Genomic DNA, 25,318 nt, shown 5'->3' with positions numbered 1-25,318 from the left:
ATCAATTCCGTCAGTTTGTTTTATTACAATATTTTGGAGCATGAGACAAAAAATGAAGCGGATCCAACACTCAAGTGGCCCACGCCAAAAGAAACGGTGGCTTTACAAAGTTTTTAACGGTAAGTATTCCATTCCTGTTTTTGTATGACGTGATCCAATTGAGTATTGGATATGCCTCAATTTTTTACTCATGCTATGAATTCAACTGGAATAATGGATGAACGGTCTAGATAAGCGAAATGCATCACAGTGGGACCCACAAATATTTTGTAATATTCTTGGTTTTTGTGTCAAAAAGTAAGTAGTCAAATCAGATAAAATTGTATATGTAGGGGGAAGTAATTATTACTTTTTTACCCTGCATTTACCATTTCACCGGAAAATCAAACACGCCCTTAGACACTCGAGTTGTTGAGCTACAAGATGGTAAGTTTTTCTCTAACTGAGAGGAACGATCTTTGGAATATTGCCAGGGTTCTTCTAAGTTCTAACATGGTTCCTTGATGAAAAACCCATCACCTTCCATGGATGGGCCCCTAACATTGTTCTCTCTAAAACCTATTTGAATTTCCTTCTAGTTTAGATGAGGTTGAATGATCTACCCATTGATTATTGGTGTAAGAAGGTTATCAACGATATTGTTAATGCAGCTGGACCCCTATTAAGCTTGACTATTTTAAAGCTGAAACCGATTGGAAGGTAATTTTGCACAGATTTGTGTTGAAGTGGACCCTTCAAAAACTGAATGTGGAAGGTCTTTTGTTGTGCAAGAAGCCAAATGGATTCCAGTCACTGTTCTTGTATGAAACTGATCCATCTTATGCAAGTCTTGTGGGGCAGTAGATCATACCGGTCTCAATTGTAAATGTTCGGTGGATAACCAGGGCTCCAGAAGGTAATTCCAATCACCAACCTCGGTAATTCCAATTATCAACCTTCTGGCCTTCATCTTGAGAATGGTGATTCATAAGCTGAGGGTGGATTGAGAATTTGTTCGTAAACGGAAGCAGAAGCGCAGAAATACAGGAAAAACCGTCTGGTACTAATGAGCCACCTGATGAGCCTAAGGTTGCAACTTCCAATCATTTTTTGATAACAGCAACAGAGATCAGAAAGGAGGAGGGCATGGGTATTGACTTCAATGGATGTTATCAGATCATAATTGTCAATTGGTACGACAAGGATGTAACTGGGAAGGGGAAGACAGAATTTAACAGTAAAGAAAAAGAACAAAGATCTGGGACAAGATACGTGTGGTTACATGGCCTGTGACTCGCTAAATTGTAAAAGTGGTAGCTGCAAGGATGTGTCAATTCCATTGTATAGTGGACCAAATGTGCAGGGCCTATAGATGATCCGGATGTGGGATTTTTTTTTTAAGTTGCCCCTCTGCTAGCAGGGTTTAGGGATTTTTTTTTTTTAAGTTGCCCCTCTGCTAGCAGGGCCCTATAGATGATCTGAATGCGGATTTTTTTTTTTGTTGCCCCTCTTAGCTAGTAGGTGTTGTGATGGTTATCACATTGAAAGAACCCTACGAATGCTGTTTCTTAACTGTTGTCGGCCATGACATGGATTCAGCACTACCTGTCCACATCAAGTGGTATCAGAGCAGTACCAATCCCAGTACCATTCTGCTTCATCACCATCATCGCTCCCATCTTCCATCTGATCACCATTCTACCATCGCATCCTCCCCCAACACACACACACACACAAATCTCAACAGCATGCGTTTTTAGCATAAATTGGTTACTTTCCACAATGGTGAGTGCCAGTGTTTGAAATATCAGTATCACGTTACATATTGCATCCTTAGGATACAGACATTGTTCGAAGTATCCCCGATATTATCCGTATATCCAGCTCGGCAATACCAATAACATCGATAGCGATACCGATGATACTGGCAGTATCAGAAATTCTAGGTATTGACGATGTATCGCTAAGTATCACCAATGTATCGATATCATCAATTTCCACTATGTAAATTTTAGGCGTCGCTTGTATTGCCAATGTATCGATATTACCAATGTATCGCCAATATTTTCAACAGTGTAAATTTCAAATGTCACTTGTATTGTCTCACTAATGTATCGGCAATATTTTTTATAATATTGCCAAAAATCTATTTATTAAAAAAACTCATTTCAATTTTTTTAAGGGCATATGGTTGCATGCAGTGTTCAATTTTGTCAACGATAATCTCGCGATATTATCACGACATGGCGATATTGAGACTACAATCTTTCATTTCTTTTCTAGTTGTTGATGATTTCTCAGCGAAATATCATGTGTTGTCGATATTCTGAAATATCGATGGATGTTTGGATGGAAGGTTGGATGGACAGATTGGATGGTTGGATTGATTAGTTATGAGAACACATGCTTTTAGGCTCCCATGAAATGGAACTCATTATATATGCATTCTTTTTGCAATTGTTTTGTTCTTAATATGCAAATATGTGTATTTTTAACACCTCCTGAAGTTTCACTGAGAAATTGCATTGTTTTCACAATGTTTCGTCATATTTCTGGTTATCGGCGACATTGATATTGTTTTCGTATCCCCAACCAATGAAACTTGTACCGATAACGACACTTCAAACACTGGATACAGATACGTATCAGTTATCACACGAGATATATCATTTTATCGGTTAAATATGGAACTTTAGGGATTGTTAAAAAAGACTTTAATACACACTTTTAATCATAACATCTCAAAAAAGAAGTGCACATAATAGGTTTCTTTTGTATAGGGTCCTGAGCCATGTGTTGTCCTACTGAACTAATGCAATTATATTCAAATTCATTGCATAACATTTAGAGTGTAAGTGATTATCATTTCATCAAACACTTCTAAATACTTCAAAATTAGTCTCAATTGACAGCTGGTTGAAGGGAATTTTTGAAAAAAAAAAATATTATTATTATTATTATTATTTAATTAAAAAATGATTTTTATTTTGCTATAATTGACAAGGACTTAACAAATCAGTAGATAAGGCCCCATACATGCTTGATTTAATGTTTGGAGTACAACATTGCAAGCAATTTGGGAGAAATTGCGAAAATTTTAAATTGTCCCAAAATCGGACCACCTACACTCAAATTTCAAAATTAGAGTGTACGTGATGATCATTTCATCAAATATTCCTAAATACTTTGAAATTAGTCTCAATTGCCAGCTGGCTGAAGGAAATTTTCTTTAAAAAACATGGAGAAAGTGAAAAACCAATGGATATTGAAATCAAAGCTCCAACTCCATTATTTTTCATGCAAAACATGAAGAACCAATCAATTTATAACCATTTGACATTGATTTAACATAACTTCGACAAAAAAAAAAAAGCATCAAAAATTGAAAATGCTCACAGGATCGAACATGTGAGATATATTAGCACTACTTTGCGTTTCGTATTACACAGGTGGGATACAAGATATATCGCGGGATACATCGGCCGATATCGTCGATATTTAAACCATTGGTGAGTGCAGCTCTGTATGTTTCCTTTATTCTTATAAATAGGTGCCACGGTACTTTTACTCCATTCATCTGGCATTTTCTTCGATCTTACAATCTTGTTAAACAACTTTATCAGCCAAAATAACTCAATATCTCCACTCATCTGGCATTTCCAAACCTTCACTGTTATACCATCTAGTCTAAAGGCCTTTCCAATTTTCATCTTTCTCAAAGCTTCTTTTACTTTTAATATCCTAATCCTACGAAAGTATCTATGATCTCCAACATCATTTGAATTTATGGTTCCTTCTATCCTTATGCTCCCAGAGTGGTTGTCATTTAACAAGTTGGGAAAATAGCTTCTCCACCTTTCATTGATCTTATTGCCTTTTTACCAATACACTCTAACTAACGCTCTTAATGCATTTAACATGATCTAAGTCCCTACCCTTCCTCTTTAACATTCTTTGCAAGTTTGAGGACATGTTTTTGGCCTTCTCTTGTCTCCAAACTATTGAAAAGGGCATCATAAGTCTTCCATTTAGCCTCATTACTTTTATAGCTATTTTCCTACTTAGAAAACTGATGGAGAAATAATGGGAGAGGAGGAAGGATCTCCACATGGTCTTTATTAACCTAGAGAAAGTGTACGACAGGGTCCATAGAGAGTTAATCTAGTGGTTTCAAGAGGATACATTAGCATGATTAAGGATATATATGAGGAAGCAGTAACAAATGTGAGGACCACTAGTGGAGAACAAGTGAGTTCCCAATTACTGTAGGCTTGCATGAAGGATTGGCATTGAGCCCCAACCTTTTTGCATTGGTTATGGACGAGTTCATGAGGCATTTAAACGAAGAGATCCCATGGTGTTATTGTTTGCAGATGCTATAGGTTTGATTGACAAGACAAGTGAGGGCCTAAACACAAAACTAGATTTATGGAGGGATACCTTAGAATCTAAAGGATTTATAATTAGTCAAACTAAAACAGAGTATATGGACTACAATTGTAGTGACAATAGGAGTGAAAACAAGGAATTAGTTAAGGATTTTTACCAAGAAGTTTCCCAAAAAACCCCCTTATGGTACCTCTATTCAATAATTCATGAATGGAGAAATTAAGAAGGATGTTGCCTTGGACTCTATGTGATCGTCATGTACTATTCAAACTACAAAGGGAATTTTATACGATAGTTATGAGACCAGCCGTGCTTTATGGGGTAGAATGCTCGGCGGTTAAGGAACGACACGTTGATAGGATGGTTGTAGCCGAAATGAGGATGTTGAGATGGATGAGTGGCAACATGAGAAAGGATAGAATTAGAAATGAATGCAATTGAGGATCTTAGGAGTAGCACCTATAGGTAATGAGATGAGGAAAAGTAGACTTAACACTGTTTGGTCATATGCAACGGAGACCAAGAACCACGCAGGTTAGGAGTGAGCTGGTTCAAGTTGAAGGCTTTAAAAGGACAAGGGGAAGACCCAAAAGGACGTGGGTGAAGTAAGAAAAGGCTTGATGACCTAGGGTCTAATTGAAGGTCTAACCCTTGACCGAGAGGAATGGTGGAACAGGATTCAGGTAGCCAGCCCCAGTCAATTGGAATAAGACTTAGATGATGATGATAAATCATCAACCCAAATTTGAATGACTCTTTAGAAAAAAAAAATGATGGATTTAATTTCTTGCTGGCCAATTGATAGATATTTAATGGATGGTCAAAATGGTACAAACGGTTGAGTTCAGGCACCTGCACGGGAGCCAGTTTCGGCGACTTTCTGCTTCAACTTGCAGTGATGGAGGATTTGAGCTGCCTGCTTTATCCAAGAAGCATGGCAACGAAGAGGAAGGTCACAGGAAGGAAGGATTGGGGCTGGGAACATTGCTGGGGTTAGCTTGTCCAGTCTTAGAGCAACCATCTGTACGTTGGAATTGCACCCAACACTTCCCATGGCAGAGTTCTTGGGATCTGGAATACAAAATGCAAGAGGGTTGGTGAGAAGACCATCACAGCATCTCAAATGAAACATTAAAAATTACTAAACATCTCATAAATTTTCATAGGGGCCATTGTTACTAGTGCTAGGCCACATCCAATACAGGTAAATTATAGTCAGGACAACCTCATATCAAGTGATGCACCACAAAGCTGTATGCTCCCACCCAACTATGGTGATTAACTAACCCGCAGTATGATCTCCATAGGCGAGTCAAGTAATGCATCTCTCTGATTCAATTGATCAATTTTTTGAACATCAATCCCTGTTACATTTCATAGAAATATGTGCCTACATGCATGTATGTTAGCCAAGCACCCATATTTGCATCCATAGGTGCCTTCACATAATCTTAAGTTGCAATCTTTCTATGCATATAGCTGTAAGTCTTTTGTACCAAATTTTAGCTTGCATGATAAAGATTTGAAAGCATGTCCAGAGGAGCAGGTGAGAGAACAACAGTAGGATTCTCCATTTTAGAAGGGTACTCTTCCAATTCATAGATCGGGGCATTGACTCAAATTCAGAAGCAATCACAAACCAGCAGACCTAAGGCTAGAAACAAACTGATCCGGAATCTTTAAGAATTGCTGAGGTCAGCATAACCGACTTGCTTCTCTTTCAAGAAAAGTCTAACACTTGGAACATCACCATGCATAATAACCCTCCCATCTTCCATATAGACAGCACCATCTGCATACTTCAGTTCTTCTAAGCGGTGAGTCACCCACAATGCTGCAACTTCTCTAGGACCACCCAAGGAATTTTTAACTGCCTCTATGACTCCTTTCTGCCAAACAACAAAATCCTTAGAAAGAAGATGCTGGGGGTGACCCAATAATTCACTAACACATACTTAAATCACAATTGACTCCATAAAGAATGTATTAAAAAAATTTAATTACCAAACTCACAAGATAAATGATTAGGTATACATAAATATTTGGATGTAAATTAGTATTTCCATCCACCACATGACTGTTGTTTCAGTTTTTTACTTCGATTCTAGGGCTTCGATTCTAGGGCGTGAGAATGAAAACGTCCTATAAGCGCACATGAACACATGCATAACAGTGGTGGCAAACAAAAAGAACAGAAAAATCAGTATATGGAAAATGACACGAAAGCATACCCATTTTCAGTGATTTAACTATTGATATCGATGCATTTATCGCACCCTTGGGAAATGGAAACATAGTAGTATCGTATGGGAAACATCGCACATATTGCAAAATGTATTGCTGTTTTTGGGAAACAGTGGGAAACAGTGGGAAATTGGTTGAACTTTTCAATGAAACTCCAGGGGATCTTCAAAAAGACATTATTACACACTTAGAACTCAAAAGATCACAAAAAGCAGGTACACAAAATAAGTTTCCTTAGTATAGGTTCCTAAACTAGGCACCGTCTGACCGAATTGATGCAATTATATACAAAATTACTCATATCATTTATAAATCAAGATGACATATATGAAAATACATTTTAAAAAGAGAAAAAAAAAGGATGTTTCCAATGTTCTGTGCATTTATTTAATAATATATTTTTATATTTTTTTTAAATAAATAAATTCATTTTTAAAATAAATAAATGAGCGTGGCCGATGTTAAGATCAGCAAACACTCATAAATACATTGATATTAGTCGCGAATAACATTTGGTCAATATAATTTTTTTATTAAAATAAAAAATAAAAAATCACACTATAATTGCAGGCTAAATGGGTGAAATTGAGGAAATTCACTCATTTTCCCTAAAATAGAAAAGTGGAGGTCAAATCCATGATTAAGCATGCAAAACATGTAAAGTCATAGATTATTGACTTCATTCCACAAATTCAAACAATTTAAATAAGCAAAGAGAGTTTAAATAAACAAAAACTCACTAATTGGATTTCCAGTACCACACGCTCTCTAATCTCGACTTCCGCACCCAAATCCCATTTTACTTCCAAACAAATTAAAAGGATTGGTCAAAATTCCCTTAGGAACGTAATCACCAAAAGAGAGAGAGAGAGAGAGAGAGAGAGAGAGAGAGAGAGAGAGAGAGAGAGAATTGGTTTTTGGTGAATTTTTTGGTAATTTTTTATTTTTTCCACAAGGGGGCTGATGCAACTGCGATATCATCAATATGATGTGTATCGCACGTATCTAGGATATTGTCAAATTTATAACTGCAATATTCATGATATATCTGTATCGAAATATCATAGATAAATTGCGATATATTATGATATATCAACCACTACTGCCGAGTTTTCCAACTTCAGCCCAGTTTCGTATCATCATTGTGCAATACCGATAATATTGGCCAATATATCAGCTAATACTATCAATATCTAAATCACTACCCACTTCGACAGAACTTGGAAATGGGATATGCTTAGTGAAACCACAAGATGGGTAGCTAGTCTTCTTTGGTTGTATTTTCTTTTTTCTTCTTTTTGGTTTTTCTATTTGGCCTTTGCTTCAATAAATTGATTCATCTTTAGAAGAAAAAAAAAAAAAACACAAGATGAGATGTCCAAGAGATCTTCACTGATGAAGACGGTGTCACTAATATTGTTCTAGAGAATCAGAACTACCAATATTCCTTTCCATATTCTCTAAACTACCATATTGTTCTAGACAGGCTGTCATGCTATTAAACATTAATATTATTTATTCCATCACTGTATGGGTGACATAGTTATGCTAATGGGACTCACGAGTGGTGGAGAGGTCTTGTTGCACATGTCAAGTAACACACGTGCAAGCAAGGAACATCATGGACTTACTTAAGCTCAACTATTCTACCTATTCTACCAACATACCACATGTTCGAAGAAGATAAAGAATAAATAGATGCAAGTAAAGAATAAGTTAATTAAAATAATAGTAGAACATATGGGTAGTTCAGGAATTGAAGAGTACCGAAAGTTCTATTGTAACTTATTAAATATTAAGTGGGGAAAATATCTTAATACACTGAGAGGAGAGAAATATCCCACTTCGTCACCAAAAAGAAGAAGAAGAGAGTTTAAATGTCATACTTGGTGGTTTCACAGAGTGCATACCTTAATTGAGGTTATGTCAAAGTAGGTGCTTTCTTGTCATTTTCCCATCAGTACATAAAGTAGCATGCACAATAGCACATGCTTGAGATAAATGTGGCATGCTTCACATGTCTATGGCATCTAGCACATGCTTGAGATAAATGTGGCATGCTTCATATGTCTATGGTATCAAAATCTACAGATTAGTAAACAGAATCAATTACAAGGTGAAGATAAAGGACCTCAGAAATCTCACTGGTGACATGTCAAGAGAAGACTCCATCAATCATGCTGATTTCAAGGTTCATAAAAGAAATTGATTTTTGGAACTTCCATAGCATTCTGAACAGAAAGCATCCTGTTGTGGACCTAGTCAACTGTAGTCTGTAGACATGAAAATCTGTTGCAATATCCGAGGTTCTTACTTCGGTTTACAACAGCCCATATCTAATGACATAGGGGTTCAATATCAACCTGCTATATGTTCTGGTCGAAAATAAACCGAGTTATTGCAGTATCACAGATGACATATTGGCTCATTGCATCCAATGACTCATTTTACATAATTATGAAATTAAATTTACTTGAGTTGAATATGCATAATAATTACATTTAACAGTAAAATAAGTAATAATCATACTATAATGGTACAATGTCTATAACTATTTCCAAAAATAACAGTCAATAACAGCCATAACGGCCAATTTATTGTCCAAAGCCTCAGTTCTTAAGACTGGAAAATATTAGAAACAATTGCTGAGATATCCACCATATCGAACCATCTCTACATTGGCCCCTGGCCACTATCACTCGATATATCAGGACTAGAGATCTTGGTTATATCATAATCCAATCTACAAAAGGGTATGAAAGCAACCTTCGTAACCAAAACATAACAATATGTGAAGAAAGAAAATCATGAAATCCTAATGGAAGCCTTCCGTGAAAATCTATACTTCAATGGAAATGTACTTCTCTTAAAGGAATGATGTACTTGAAGAGGGGTTATGTGATAATATTATTTATGTAAGCAAGCAGGTAGCAGCAACCAGAACAAGAGCTCTAAGTAAACATTAAACACCTTAACATCATAGCATGAGACACTATACACCTCCATTCTGCACAAGTAATTAGAGTTGGGCATCGAGTCGAGTCGGACCAAGTTAGGGCTGACCCAACTCGATCCGGTTTTGAAATAGGCCTGACCCGAACTTGACTTGATACTGAGTCCAGCATGCCTGAACCAATCCGAGTCCGGGTTTGGCCTAGACTAATCCGAACCGAGTACGACTCGGTCAAAAGTACCGAGTCGGTTTGAGTTGGCACCGATTCGGATTGAGAGATGAGGGAGAGAGGGAGCGGAGAGGGGAGAGAGAGAGAGAGAGAGAGAGAGGGTGGTGATGGTCAGTGTTCGAATTATCTCCGATATTATCTTTATCTCCAACTCAACGATACCGATAACACTGGTAGCAAACTAGCGATACTGATAACGCTGGTAGTGTCAGAAATTCCAGGTATTACCAATGTATCGCTAAGTATTGCCAACGTATCAATATCGCTAATGTAATCGCCAATAAAGTGTCGTTTGTATTGCCAATGCATCAATATTCCCAATGTATCGCCAATATTTTCGACTATGTAAATTCTAGGTAATGCTTGTATCATAAGTGTACCGATGATATTTCAATAATGTAGCCAACATATTGATATCATCAAAATTTTGTTTATTACAAAAAAAATTATTTCAATTTTTTTTTTCATGGGCACATGGTCGTAGGTAGTGTTCAATTTGTCATTAATAATATCTCGATATTATCGATATCGCAACATGCGTGATATTGAGACCACAATCTTTCGTTTCCTTTCCAATTGTTGATGATTTCTTGGTGAAATATCATGTTGTTGATATTTTGCAATATCGATGGATGTTTTGAATGGAAGGTTGGCTGGTTAAACAGGCCAAATGGGATGGCTGGACTGGCCAAATGGGATGGTTGGACTGATTTCTTACAACAAAACATACTTTTAAGGCCCTTTTTGCAATTTTTTTTTATTTATAAATATACAAGTATGTACATTTTAACAGCTCATGAAGTTTCGCTGAAAATTCCACCGTTTTTCCCGTGTTTCCCCCCATTTCTGGTTATCAGCGATATCGATATTGTTTCCGTGTCCCTGGCCAGCAAAACTTGTAGCGATACCGATATTTCAAACATTGGTGATGGTGGTGGGTGACTGCCGAGTTTGGAAGAGAAGGGAGGGAGGGAGTGAAGAAGAGAGAGAGAGGAGGGTGGTGATGGTGGTGGGTGGTTGCCGGGCTTGGAAGAGGAGGATGAAGGAGGGAGAGACAGAGTTTGGGATCCGGTCAGGGTCGAGGTCGAAGTCGGAATCAGAGTCGGAGTCGGGAGGGCGTATAGGGTTAGAGATACTGAAAAATTAGGGTTTTTAATATATGTATCTAAATCCGAGTCGAGTTGGTTTCAGATCGAGTCGAGTCTGACCGTATCGAGTTGGATCGAGTTACTGGATAACTCGAACTCGACTCAGTTTGAGTTCGGATTGGGCGAAGCCTACTCGGTTCGGGTCGAGTCGGGTTTGAACGAGCCAGACAAGTCGAGTCGTCCCGTGCCCAGCTCTGCCTACAATCATGTTTGATCATCAAGATGAGTATCTAATGTCTAAAATCCGTTAAGAAAAAATAACTAAACTAAATTTGAAAAAAAAACAAAAAAACAAAACAAAAAAGAAAATGGAGCCTTTTAGTATTGCTTCGGAAAGCACCCCCTTTTGGGCGCCATGACCAAGGTTGCCTTGTAAGACCCAATATCTGGTGTCCCAATCCATTCCCCAGTAGAAGCAATGTTTATAGTATTGACAATATCAGCCGATATTATCGGTATTGCACGTGGGTGATACGAAACCTGCAAGGAATGTATAAATTCCCTGATATCGGTCAAAGTATCGCAATGTATCAACAACATTGCAATGTATCACGAGATATTGGTAATCTTTCCTTTGAAAAAATAAATTATAATATTGGCGATCTGATGTTTCCATAAATTATGATTCTGCAGTTAGAGTCTCTAATGGGAAGAGGGGGAACTCAATAAAAGGAGATGGTCAATGATAATTTTATCATGGAATGTGCACGGGCTAGGGAACTCGACCAAAAGGGCCCAAATCAAGAAGGTTTGTAAAAAATTGATGGTTGATGTTATTGCGTTTCAAGAAACAAAGCTTCGTATCTTTAAAAGTACGTTTGACTCCCTTTGGGGGCTGAAATCCAAAGACTGGGTGGTTTTGAATGCTACGGGGAAGTCTGGAGGTATTTGCGTTGGCTGGAACTCTGATGGGCTAAGAAAAATCGACCGTCTGGTTGGGTCTTTTTCTGTTTCGATGTTGTTCTAAGAGGTGGCCTTGGGATTTCAGTGGCTTTTCACTGCAGTATACAGTCCTTGTGCGTATAATCTTCGAGATCAGTTTTGGGAGGAGTTGGATAGGATTAGACTTTTGTGGGTTGCCCCTTGGTGCATTAGAGGAGACTTTAAAGTAGTTCGCTTTTCTCATGAAAAGTCTAAGGGAGGCAAGATCTCGAAAAGCATGGCCTCATTCTCTAATTGGGTTGGTCATCATGAATTGGTGGACCTGCCGTTAGGGGGAGCAAGGTTCACTTGGTTGAATGGGCAAGAGAACCCTATCATGTCACGTCTAAACAGATTTCTTATCTCATCATGTTGGTTAGACGGATATCCTCTCGTCTCGCAAAGGGGGCTGCCAAGAATCATATCCAATCATAGTCCTATCGTGTTGAACATTGATGAAGAAGATTAGGGTCCCAAACCCTTCAAATTGGCTTGGATGGAAGTTGACGGCTTTCCGGATATAGTGGCAGCTTCGTGGTCGTCTTTCGTAGTTGAAGGCTTTGTTGGGTTCGGATTAGCTAGAAAGTTGAAAATGTTGAAAGAGAAGCTTAAAATTTGGAAGACAGAGGTCCTTGCTAAAAGAGAGGAGTTTGATAAGCTAGCTAATGAGATACATGAGCTAGACTTGAAAGAGGAGGCGTTAGGGCTGACAAGAGAGGACAAAAAGAAGAGGGATGGGCTATCCCTAAGATATGCGGGCAAGGCAAGAGAGGAAGAAATCAGATGGCGCCAAAGATCGCGTGCAATTTAGCTTTAGGAAGGAGATAAAAATAATCGCCTCTTCTACAGCATAGCTAGCACCAAGGTTCACGCCAACAAGATTTCCAGTCTAGTAGTAGATGGGGAACACATTTCCATGAAAGATCAAATCAGTGAGGCTATTGTTTCTTTTTATTGGAATTTGTTTTCAAGTGAGAACTGGGGAAGAACAAAATTAGATGGAGTACAATTTCATCAGATATCTTCTACAGATGCAGATTTCCTAGAGAGGCAAATATTGGAGGAGGAGCTTAAATCGACCGTCAGATCTATGGGTGGGGAGAAATCCCCAGGCCGGATGGTTTTCCCATAGCCTTTTTTCATAAATGTTGGCATATAGTGAGGAAGGATGTTACAGAATTTGTGATAGAATTCTTATAGCGTGGTCGTATGTCGTCAGAGCTTGGGGCTACCTTTATAGCCCTAATTCTTAAAAAAGAGGGAGTCGAAGAACTGAAGGCCTTTAGACCTATTGGTCCCATCAAGGGCCCTTACAAGATTCTGGCTAAAATTTTGGCTTCCAGATTTAGGGAGTGCAATTCCAAAGTTATTTTGAAAAATCAAGGGCCTTTTGTCTTAGGAAGACAAACTTTGGATACGGCTTTAATTGCTCATGAATGTATTGATTCTATTTACAGGGAGAGGAAAAGCGGTCTAGTTTGCAAATTAGACATCGAGAAGGCTTACGATCATGTTGATCTGAATTTTTTGGATTACATGCTTAGGAGGATGGGTTGTGGCATCAAGTGGAGGGGATGGATCAAAGCTTGTGTGCATTCGGCCCCTTTCTCCATTTTGGTGAATGGGTCTCCCAAAGGTTACTTCAAAGGTTCTCGTGGTCTTGCCAGGGTGATCCTCTATCATCATATCTCTTTGTGGTTGTGGTTGAGGCTCTTAGCATGATGCTAAAAAAAGGTGAGGAAAATGGTCTCTTTGTGGGATTTCAGTTGTCAAACCTGCTAGGTAGCATATCTCACCTCCAATATGCAAATGACATGCTCCTCTCCTATGAGGCAAATGTGGAATATGTTAGGAACTTGAGAAAGATTCTCGTTTGTTTTGAGGCAGCCTCGAGATTGAAGATAAATGCGGTGTAGTCAGAGATACTTAAAAGTGCATGTAGAGATAAGAGGACTTGTCTTGGAAGGCTATTGCATTCGGTTGCCAAACTGGTTCCTTCCCGACTAAATATCTAGGGCTGCCTCTATGTTTGGGAAAACCGGCCAAGTATCTTTGGGACAAGGTGGCTGAAAGAATCGAATGGAAGCTTTTTGAGTGGAAACGTAGATGTCTTTGGGGGCCCGCCTCATATTGATTAAATCAACTTTTTCCAATACACCACTATACTTTTTGTCTCTATTTAAATGCCTAAAAATTAGTGTTGAACAAACTTGAGAAGATTAGGGATTTTCTTTCACACGGGCACAGTGAAGGGAGAAAGTTTCATCTCCTCAAGTGGGATGAGGGTGGATGGTTTGTTAAAGATTCATCCTCTTACAAAGATTTAGGTGCTTGGAAAGCAATTTTGGGCAAGCAGCATATGGTGAGCCAGGACATTTCCTTCAAAGTTAGATGGGTTCTCAAATCAGATTCTAGGTGGATACTTGGTGCGGTTCACAAGCTCTCCACGGCATGTTCCCAAGACTTGCTAGGCTCGCGCCGGATAGGCTAGTCTGTGTGGTGGATTGCCACTCAAGGGTTAAGGGGAAGATCTTTTGTTGCCCTCCTTATCGTAGGAACATGTTGGATGCTAAGTTTGACAAGTTTACATTGTTGATGGAGCTTCTCAATTCAGTTGCTCCGAAGCCTCTCCAAGACGACAGTATTGTGTGGGTGGGGAGAAAATCCGGCAATTTTTTTGTCAAAGCTTTCAACAGACTCATCTCTACGATGCCCTCTAATGTGGTTCCAGGTCTCCCATTTCATCATCAGTTCTAAAGAGCTCCCCCTAGAGTAGCAACCTTCATTTGGTTGGTAGGCCGGAAGAGAATCCTAACTGTTGACAATCTTCAGAGAAGAGCACTCGTTTTTCCTGACATCTACCTTATATGTATGGGTAACGAGGAATCGATCGAGCATCGCTTTATCCATTGTCTTTTTGCCACTAGAATTTAAGATTACTTCCTTTCATGCTTGAGCACTAATTGGGTTATGCCTAAGTCAATGGAAGAGCTTCATTAGGCCTAGGCATGGTGGGGGTAGAGGAAAGGTGTGGAAAGCAATATGGCGGCTTCTTGTCATGGCAATATTTTGGGCCATTTGAGGATCTGGGAATGTTCGATGTTTTCGCAATATCAATGAAAGGGAAAACAAAGTTATCTCAAGGATTAAAAGGCTAGTGACCGGCATGGTGTATGATAAGGTGGCTTCGGTTGCCATTGCTTTTTGAGTTCTTTACAGTTTTGGGCTTGGATTTTTTGCTTCAGCGCTTCTTAATAAATTATCCTATCTCTCAAAAAGGGAAAAAAAAAAATGGTATCAACTATATCTATCGATATCGACAAATATCATTGACACCAAATAGGAACCATGGGACTTCCTCCAAAAACCATTTCTAACTCTCTCTTTTTCACTTCTTCCTTCAATCTTCTCCCTTCCAAACAGATTGTAGTTGGATTTTGGTTCATCATTTGCAATCTTTTGAGAGAAAAACCAAAGATTTCAAAGTGGAATCAAGATTTTTCCGGATTTGGGGCCGGTTCTCATTTGGTGAGTGTTTTTTGCATTTTGATCCCTTTTTTGTGTAAATCTTTCAAAATTAGCATGAAAATGTTAGAAATTCTTGATTTTTCATGTTTTGCATGAAAAATCAAGAAATTAAACTTTCGATTTCAAAATTTGAGGGTAGGTGGTCCAATTTGGGGGAAATCAAGGAAAATTCAAAATTTGCCCAATTTCTCCCAAATTGGTTGCAATCTTACACTCCAAACATGAAATCAAGCATGTATGAGGCATGATTTATTGATTTATTAAGTTTTTGTGATATTTCAAAAAATATTATTTTTAATTAAATATAATTTTTTTTCAAAATTTCACTTCTAGCAAATAGTCAACTAAATCCGATTTCAGGAATGTTTGATGAAATCATCATCACATAGACTCTAATTTCAAATTTTTGAGGTAGGAGGTTTGATTTGGTAAAATTTGGGGAAAATTCAAAATTTCACCAAATTCTCTCAAATCAGTTGCACTTTTACACTCCAAACACGAAATCAAACATGTATGATGCTTAATCTAGATTCACGTATTTTTCTAATTTTTTGAAAAGAAAATTTATTTTTAATTAAAAATTAATATAAATAAATAAATTTTTAGTCAAAATTTCTTTTTTGGGTTTAAGCCACAACCAAACACATCAATCACATGTATATTTCTAAATTTTTCCCTCTTCTTTTGGTTTTGAATGTATTGGCTATGTTTCCATAAATTTCTTCTTACATTTACAATTGTTATGAATTCACTTGGAATATGGTTGCATCAGTTCAGTGAGACAGCGCATGGCTTAGGAGTTAGGACCCCATACAAAGGAAACGTATTATGTGATTTATTATTATTATTTTTTTGTGATGTTATGATTTAAAAGTGTATATTAAGGTCTTTTTTACAATCCCTGAAGTTTCATTGATAATTTCGACCAATTTCCAATGTTTCCTAAAAAGTGCGATAACATTACCCGATACAAACGATATATCCATTGCGAGATATCTGTATCCCAAGGGTACGATACGTAACGCGATATCGATATTGTAAATACTGAGTAAAAGTATAATCAATTGCATAGTGTTCGAAATATTAGCGATATTAATATTACCAATATTATCAATATTGTCAGGTCAGTGATGCTAAAACTAATTAAAGTTCAAAAAATTCCAAATTTTCGATAATATCCGCGTTATTTTCAATAATATTGACAATATTTAGTGATATTAGCGATATCAGCAATGTTTTCAGACGAATCCCTTATAAAAGCTCTTGAGTATAGGTGATACCAACGAATTATACCTAAAATCACCGATAATATCCCCAATACCAACGATAATATCTCTTATAACAAGGACTATAAATAGGTAAAAATTAACAGAATTTTAGGAAATTTTTCAAAAACTCAAACAAAAAAAAAAAAAAAAATGTTAGGTGATTTAAATCACTATGGTTTTTATTAAATCTAAATTTAGATTTTTGGAGAAATCTCAACTCAAAACAAAGACGAGTCGAAGTTTGACCAAAATCCATAGAAACTTCATTTTTTCAAAATTTAACACGGATTGCAATGAAAATCCATGGGTCTATATATGACTCTCATGCATTAACATGGATTTGTGGCCGGAAATAAAAAAAAGAAAATTTAACATTTAAGTTTAAAATGGGGAGAAATGGTAAAATCCTAATTTTTCCTTTTTTATATTGGAAAATGTGTTTTTTACTATTAATTAATGTAGAAATTTTATATATCACTGATTGTTGAACAATCTATTGATAGACTATAAAATTTTATATATCTAGTTTATATTAGTTTTGCAACGACACATGGTTAGGCCCCCTATAAAATGGGAACTTATTATGTATAGTTGTTTTTTACAATATTTTTATTCCCACATGTAAACATGTCTTGTAACATCTCTTGAAATTACATTGAAAAATTCCACCTTTTTCCTAATGTTTCCCTCAGACAACAATATTTTTCCAAGTAGCAACGAGAATTATAGGCAATACACCGATACCTATACATGTTTCCATACCCCAATCATCAATATATGCAACAATACCGATACTTTGAACACAAGTTTCATTAACATAGTTCCAAGTACGCTATGCCTATTCCCACAATCTTGGCCCATCCCCCTAAGCTAGGCCCACTTCACCCAATCTAAGCTCACTACCCTAACTTGCTTCCTGCCAAGCACCTTTCCGTTATATAGTATGCCCATTCCCACAATCTTGGCCCATCCCCCTAATCTAGGCCCACCTTGCCCAATCTAAGCTCACTACCCTCGTTTATTTCCCGTAGAGCACCTTTCAAACTTATACCTTTACAAATCGCCCACCTTTACCACATTTTTCTCTTTATACATCACCAAATACCTTTTCTTTTCTAGCACCTTTACACATTATATAATACTTTTGGTCTCTTCCCACAACCTTGGCACACCATCCATTCTCTACACGAACCTTTTCACTTTTTTACCTTTACCTCTCAATTGCCCTTTACACATCATTAACAACAACACCACACATCATTAACAACAACACCCCACATCTCTCTCTCTCTCTCTCACTTTTTACAACCCTTACTTTATAAGTCATTAACCAACTTTCAGCTACACAATCCTCATTATCACCCTTCATTCATACTATTCTAGTCATCATCATAAAACCCATGCCTTCCTGCAAGCCCACATGAAACCTTCATCATACACAAGCTCCCATAAAATGCAAGAATGCCACATGGTCCATTCATCATATCAAGTGTCCCATCTAGCCAAATAACTAATGCACACATACAACTTCCACCAAAAAAAAAAACACCATCGCAAATGCCCTCCATAAGCATGGTTGTCCATTCTCAAAAAACTTCGACCCAATTTTAGACTCCCTTAACATTGACATTTACCCCTTAAAAAGCTGAAATTCTAAATTAAAGATTGATATTCAACTACATTTTAAGTTAGGTCCTTTCTCCAACCCAACAAATGCACCTATCTTAACAAAACGGAGCCTGCTTAGGCACTCTAACACTAATACCCACGTCTTAGTTGGACGGCTTGGATTGCACTACCCACGGTCAGGATGCATGGAGCACGTTTGAGACAAATGATGTCAAATAGGAATTTTGTAAATTTTGGAGGTTGGGGTATTTTCGTAATTTTCTCATGTTGTATAGTTGTTAGTTATTAATTAGGGAACTATAAAGTTTGTTAGAGTTACTTTAGGTTTGTTGGGTTAGTTTTAATTTGTCTTTAAAGAATCGATATTGTTACATGTATTGATGACCGAGGATACGAAAACATGTATCGGTATTGCCGATATTATTGCCAATACTTGGAAAATATCGTTGTATGAGGGAAACATTGGGCAAACATCGACAAAAAAGGTGGAATTTTCAGTGAAACTTCAGGAGGTGTTAAAAGACACATGTTTACATATGTAGGAATCAAAATATGGCAAAAGGCAAACTATACATAATAAGTTTCCATTTTATAAGGGCCTAACAGTATGTTGTTAAAAAAAATAAAAAAATAAAAATCAATAAGCCTTCATATCCCTTCTCACCACCTCGATCGAAGTCCTTCAATGTCTTCCTCTCATTCTCTTCTCGAGCCCTTCAACCCCTAAAATAAGTATTCCCTACTTGCTAGAGCTTGAGAAATGAGAGCCAAGAATAATTCCATGGACCTAAAAATAAAAAATAAAAACAAAAACCACACGCACGCACACACACAATGAACAAGGAGCGCATCCTCCAACCTTCAGTTTTAATCAATCAATGTTATTAACTTATTATTTAACATTGAATGTCACTTTCAAGATTCAAGCTTTCAACTATCAACTATTCACCTTATAAAAGTGTTGATCTTCTCCGAAGAATGATAAATCATGATGAGATGATCATATCCAAGGATTCTAACAAAGAACAATTTAAATTTTAGGATTTTCCATAATGTAAGTGTAGCAATCATGTGCATTTATAGAGCTAAACCTCAAAAGTGAGATAGATAAACATGCCAAGGGAACCTCTTGCTCAGTAACTTTAGATAGAATAGATATCTTATTTTCACAATTGGATGACTTATTTTTCCCAAAACCTTCCTAGTTATTGAAACAGTCACTAGCAATCAGCTAAATTTATTTTTCTATAGCACTTTCTACTGAGGACATCACTTCACGTACACCCTTGCATACGTATTAGAGGAGGAGGCGGGCCGCACCAATTTCCCTGTGGAGTATCCATGATTGTGTTGAAAACCCCATGTGCATGTGCAAGCATCTAGAAGACGCCACACTGGGAAGATGCACATGGGTTGCTTTATGGAGTGATCCAGACCATTAGATCGGAGGGTCGTAACGATCGGGTCAATGGATCACATGATCGGGCCATTGATCGTGGATCGTCTATACTAGTTTTTTTGCAGCTTTTATCAGTTTGTAGGATTTAGTTTTATTTATGTTATGTTTGGACACCATTATGGGTGTTTTTAGTTGATTTTAGTTAGACTAGGGTTATTTTCGTCAAAATTCACAAAACAGGGTGTTAATTGTAATTTTTGAACTTTTTTGAAGCTATAAAAGAGGGTGTGGGTGTGACCCCCTCCCTCATTGGATTTTGTGATTAAAAGAGAGAGAGATAGAGAGAGAGAGAGAGAGAGAGAGAGTTCTTGCTTTCTTCTTCCATATTCATGCGATTTGAAGATGCCTCCATGCGATTTGGAATAGAGATTAGTGTGAGGCTAATCCTCATCAATGGAGGTGCGAGGCCTCCGTCTATCCCCACACCATCTTATCTCTTCCCCTCCATCAAGGTATTTTCTTCGAATTCTTCGATTCTCCCATCCTAAGTCTTCATCCTTTCATAAATCCATTTTTCCTTTACCTATCCACAATCTCAAACCCTAACCGACCTAACCCGTCCATCCCACACCGCACGTGTGACCGTACAGCCACACATGTGAATCCTTCGGGTTGGTCGTACTGTCACACCTTGCCCCTTTTGGTCTTTTATCATCCTTATATCAAAATCCCTTTCTTCCATTCCCAAAACCCTAACCCTAAACCTAAATTCCTAATTTTCCTACTTTCCTAAATTACCAAACCCTAATTTTTTACCCTAGGTTGTATTAGGCCTTCTACTTTGAAATAGACTATATCCTATGCTAATTTCCTACATCCATTAGATCCTAATTTCCTTTTATTTAATGAACTTGTATGACAATGTTGGTAACTTAGGCTAGGATCATGCGTGATGTTCTTTTGGTTTCCGTGGGATTCGTGATGATTATGTCAATGCTTGTGTTTTTTGGTTAATTGTCTTAATTCTGCTACTTGATCTCACATGTTATTTGGTTCATGCATCGGTCCTGCATCACCTTCCCTTATTATGATATTAACCAAAAGTAGAGAAACCTGTAACCTAGCTAACCCCACACATAAGTACCAAATATTATTAACTGCAGGCTCAAGACCAATGAATTCAACTAGGAGCCCTTAGTGAACTAATAAATATTTATCTGTCTTGCTAGTTCATTCAAGATTGCAGAAAGAATTGCACTCTTCGGATGAAATACTTGGTGTCATGCAGGTCAACATTGTGATCAGAGCTACTTAAAGAGAAAGAAAATCCTTGTTGAAAAGCTGTCAATGATGAACATGCACCCTTCATAGTGACAAGATTGCTATCTAGATAACACATTTATTTAATGCATTACCCTCACGCATGAGCAGGAATGATTTAGACAAAAGAACTATCACTTTCAGCTTTAGAGGAATTGTTTAAACATTAAATTTTGGGACAAGTGCCATTTGGATTTTTTTATTTTATTTTTTTCTTTCTTCTTTCTTCTTCTTCTTCTTCTTCTTCTTCTTCTTCTTCTTTTGAGAGATGTCATTTGGAATATGTTTAAATCGTCATTAGAGCAAAATATGAATGTGTTTGCGAGTGTACATGATTTTCCTTTCTTGTTCACTTGAATACTCATCTACAGGTGAACATATGTCCCTGCGCATCTGTACAATGGACATTGTGAAAATAAGTTGAATTGGCTTCTTTCCATATCTTTCATAGCTGGAAACACCGCACTGTTGCAGCCAAGAAATGGAGAAAGATTGTAGGGATGACTGCTTATGCCAGGCTAAGATTGATATTCAAGAAGAGTGAATAAAGAACTTCAATGTATAATGGCACTTTATCGGTCACCTGAAGCATCTAAGAATGAAATGTATGAAGCAATGCCATCCCTCATTAGCAAAACATATCATCATGGAATGGAAAAACCCACATCCTAGCTTTTCATAGATATGAATACCTACCATGAAAACCCATTCAATGATTCAACAGGTGAAAAATAACCCACACAATGAAATGTAAAATTAATAAGGCACAATGCTTGGAAAGAATATGTGCACCAGGATGTGAAATGCATTGAGCCATTGATATAATCTAGAAAAATACCTGATCGTTTTCATCCAAAAATGTTGTAAGTTCATCTAATAATAGCACTTCACAGGATTCAGCCAAAGCCCCTGCAATGGCAACCCTCTGTTTCTGACCGCCACTGAGAGTTTGAACAGGCCTCTGAGAAGGCAGGTCTGGTAAGAGTCGTATTTTCAAGAGGGTTATAAATCTAGATGCATGAAATTTCCATAACCTACTCGCAAGTATTCTGACATGCCCACAGCCTCTAAAGCATTTTTCACTCTGCTTCTAACTTCATCTGGGGTCAAATCGAACTTGCCAAGACCAAAAGCAACGTCTGCTTCTACGGTAGGCATCACTACCTGAATGGTCCAAGGAGAATGGCACCTTCGTAAAATTCAAGCCAGCACTCAATTATTGCAACATTAAGATAACCACTGTAAGTAGGTATCGCCTAGAACTATACGGAGCATACAACTATTGCACATGATTTTAGCAATCCTTGTCTCCATTTTCTGAATTCTGATAATGAAAGGGATAAATTATGATGCTTATACATTTAAAATGAAGCAACAGAACTGCAAACACTGTTTTGAAATATAGTTACAACTTACAAGTTATAACACAGCATAAATAAAAAAGCATGAAGCAAATTTCAAGCAAAAAATCAACTATAGTGGCATGAAGCAGGAGAGGAGGCGGCAGCAAATTTGGGTATGGAAGCAAGGAAGCACCAGCAAGTATAAATGGCTATGGAGTGAGAGCGGGCACAAGAGTTTGAAGCAGTAGTGCTAAGTGGGAACAGGAAAGGTAGAAGGTGTCTGCGACTAAGGCATCAACTCACTATAGGGTGAAGAATGATGTCAGTCTACTGAAGATATCCTACCTCTTGTCATCATAGAAGCCAAGCTGCATATCCTTATGAGCCAAGATATAAGCTAATGACACTCTCTCCCAACATGCATTGTGTGGGAGACTGGTTGTTTTCTCAAAATTACTAGAATTGACTGACAACTTCAATTACAAAAGAGATGACAGCACCAATGTCTTAAATATCGATGATATCGGCTGATATATCCCACGATATATCTTGCATCCCACCTGTGCGATACGAAACGCACAGGTAGTGCTGATACATCCCACATGTTCAATCCAGTGAGCATTTTCAATTTTCAATCCCTTTTTTTATTCAAATTATGTTAAATTAGTGTCAAATGGTTATAAATCCATTGGTTCTTCATGTTTTGCATGAAAAATCATGGAGTTGGAGCGTTGATTTCGATATCCATTGGTTCTTCATATTCTCCATTTTTTTTCAAAAATTTCATTCAACCAGCTGCCAATTGAGACTAATTTCAAAAAATTTAGGAGTATTTGATGAAATGATTATCACATACACTCTAATTTTGAAATTTGAGTGTAGGTGGTCCGATTTGGGGAAAATTGAGAAAAATTCAAAAGTTTTCCAATTTTTCCTAAATTGCTTGCAATGTTGCACTCCAAACATTAAATCAAGCATGTATGAGGGCTAACCTATAGATTTGTTAAGTCCTCGTCAATTTTCGAAAATAAAAATCATTTTTTAATTAAAATTTATTAAAATATTATTTTCAAAAAAAATTCCCCTCAACCAGCTGTCGATTGAGAATAATTTATCAAACACTCCTAAATACTTTGAAATTAGTCTCAATTGATAGCTAATTAAAGGGAAATTTTAAGAAATAATAATATTTTAATCAATTTTTAATTAAAAGATGATTTTTATTCTCCAAAAATTGACGAGGACTTAACAAATCAATAGATTAGCCCTCATACATATGCTTGATTTCATGTTTGGAGTGCAACATTGCAAGCAATTTGGGAAATTTTGGGAAATTTTAAAATTTATTAAAATATTTTTTTTTTCAACTATTTTCTTCAACCAGCTGTCGATTGAGACTAATTTTAAAGTATTTAGGAGTGTTTAATGAAACGATCATCACATACACTCTAAATGTTATGCATTCAATTTTAATATAGTTGCATTAGTTCAGGAAACCTATTATGTGCACTTCTTTTTTGAGATGTTATGATTTAAAAGTATCTATTAAGGTCTTTTTAAACAATCCCTGAAGTTTCATTGAAAAATCCAACAACTTTCCCAATGTTTCCCCATGTTTCTCAAAAAGTGCGATAAATTACCCGATACAAACGACATGTCCCGCGCGATAACCAATACGTAACACAATACCGATATTTCGAACACTGGGCAGCACTGCCAATTCAAAAATAAGATAGGAAATAAAGCTTAAATGGAACCTTTCAAAAAAAAATAAATAAATAAATAAAGCCTAAAAGAACATGGATTGAGGTGGTGAGAGAGGATGTGGAGGGTGGTTTTCACTTACCAACAATAGGGCCTTAGATAGGATGGATAGGCAAAACAACACCCTTAAAGCTAGCTTCTAATAGCTGGGACAAGACTATGAATCTATGATTGTGATGATCATGATGAGAATAGGAACTAGTCGATCGCGAGTCCTAAGGATTGACTACAACAAATTCAATGGATTGGCCAATCCACTTGCAGTAGCAATCCACACAATCATAGAAGAATCCACATCCTTAGAACCAGTGTTCGAAATATCGGTATCTCGTTACGTATTGCACCCTTGGGATACATATACTTATCGGTTATTACATGGGATATATCAGTTGTATTGCGCAATGTATCACTGTTGTTGGAAACATGGGGAAATTGGTCGAATTTTTCAATGAAACTTCAGTGATTGTTAAAAAATACATCGACACGCATTATAAATCAAACCATTGTAAAAAAATAAGTTCACATGATAGGTTTTCTTTGTATGGGTTCCTAATCTATGCATTGTCTAACTGAATTAATGCAAGTATATTCATATAATTTATAAATGTAAGAAGACGTGTGGAAACACAGACAATACATTCAAAAGCAAAAGAAGAATCACTAGATCAGGTTATATACATGTTTGATTTTATGTTTGGACACAAGGATTGCAACCAATTTGCAAGAAAGTGGGAATTTTTGATTTTTTTTTTTCAATTTTCTACAACTTGGCCCATCTCCTCCAAATCTCGAAACTGAAGCTCACAATCCATGATTTTCATGCAAAACATGAAAAACCATGGATTTGTAACGATTTGACACTGATTTAACATAGTTTACAGGGGGAAAAAAAAAGGGATCAAAAATCGAAAATGCTCACCGAATCGAACATGTGAGATATATCACACTACTTGTGAGTTTTGTACCGCACGTGGGATACAAGATATATCACGGGATATATCGGCCAATATCGTTGATATTTAAAACACTGCTTAAAACAAGGTAGATGGATTCAGCAATCTGGCTGCGAATAGGACAACAAACGATGATGTGTCAAGCTTTGTCCAAACTAATTCCATAGTAAACCTTGTCTACATAAACTTTATAATGGACATACAGCAGGCCCTGGAGTTATTCTTTTCAAAGTCATGGAAACCTCTTTCTA

The 25,318-nt window shown here is 37.1% G+C and overlaps 1 protein-coding gene across 16 annotated transcripts in view; it reads right to left on the bottom strand.

Annotated features, from left to right (window-relative positions):
* Window positions 1-5,680: 5,680 nt before the first annotated feature.
* Window positions 5,681-25,318, bottom strand: part of LOC131220701 (ABC transporter I family member 10) — a 29,558-nt gene continuing 9,920 nt past the window's right edge. For 5 of the 16 annotated variants that reach the window (XM_058215487.1, XM_058215489.1, XM_058215490.1 and 2 more), the window contains 3 exons: window positions 22,046-22,171; window positions 21,846-21,968; window positions 5,681-6,257 (listed from right to left, as the gene is read on the bottom strand). In XM_058215487.1, coding sequence (XP_058071470.1) covers window positions 6,048-6,257; window positions 21,846-21,968; window positions 22,046-22,171 — 459 coding nt within the window. In that variant the 3' untranslated portion in view covers window positions 5,681-6,047. The other 11 variants (XM_058215493.1, XM_058215494.1, XR_009158789.1 and 8 more) reach the window with 10 other exon arrangements.

Source organism: Magnolia sinica, chromosome 12 (assembly GCF_029962835.1).
Source record: "Magnolia sinica isolate HGM2019 chromosome 12, MsV1, whole genome shotgun sequence".
Lineage (NCBI taxonomy): Eukaryota > Viridiplantae > Streptophyta > Magnoliopsida > Magnoliales > Magnoliaceae > Magnolia > Magnolia sinica.
This window is presented reverse-complemented; position numbering and strand designations above follow the sequence as displayed.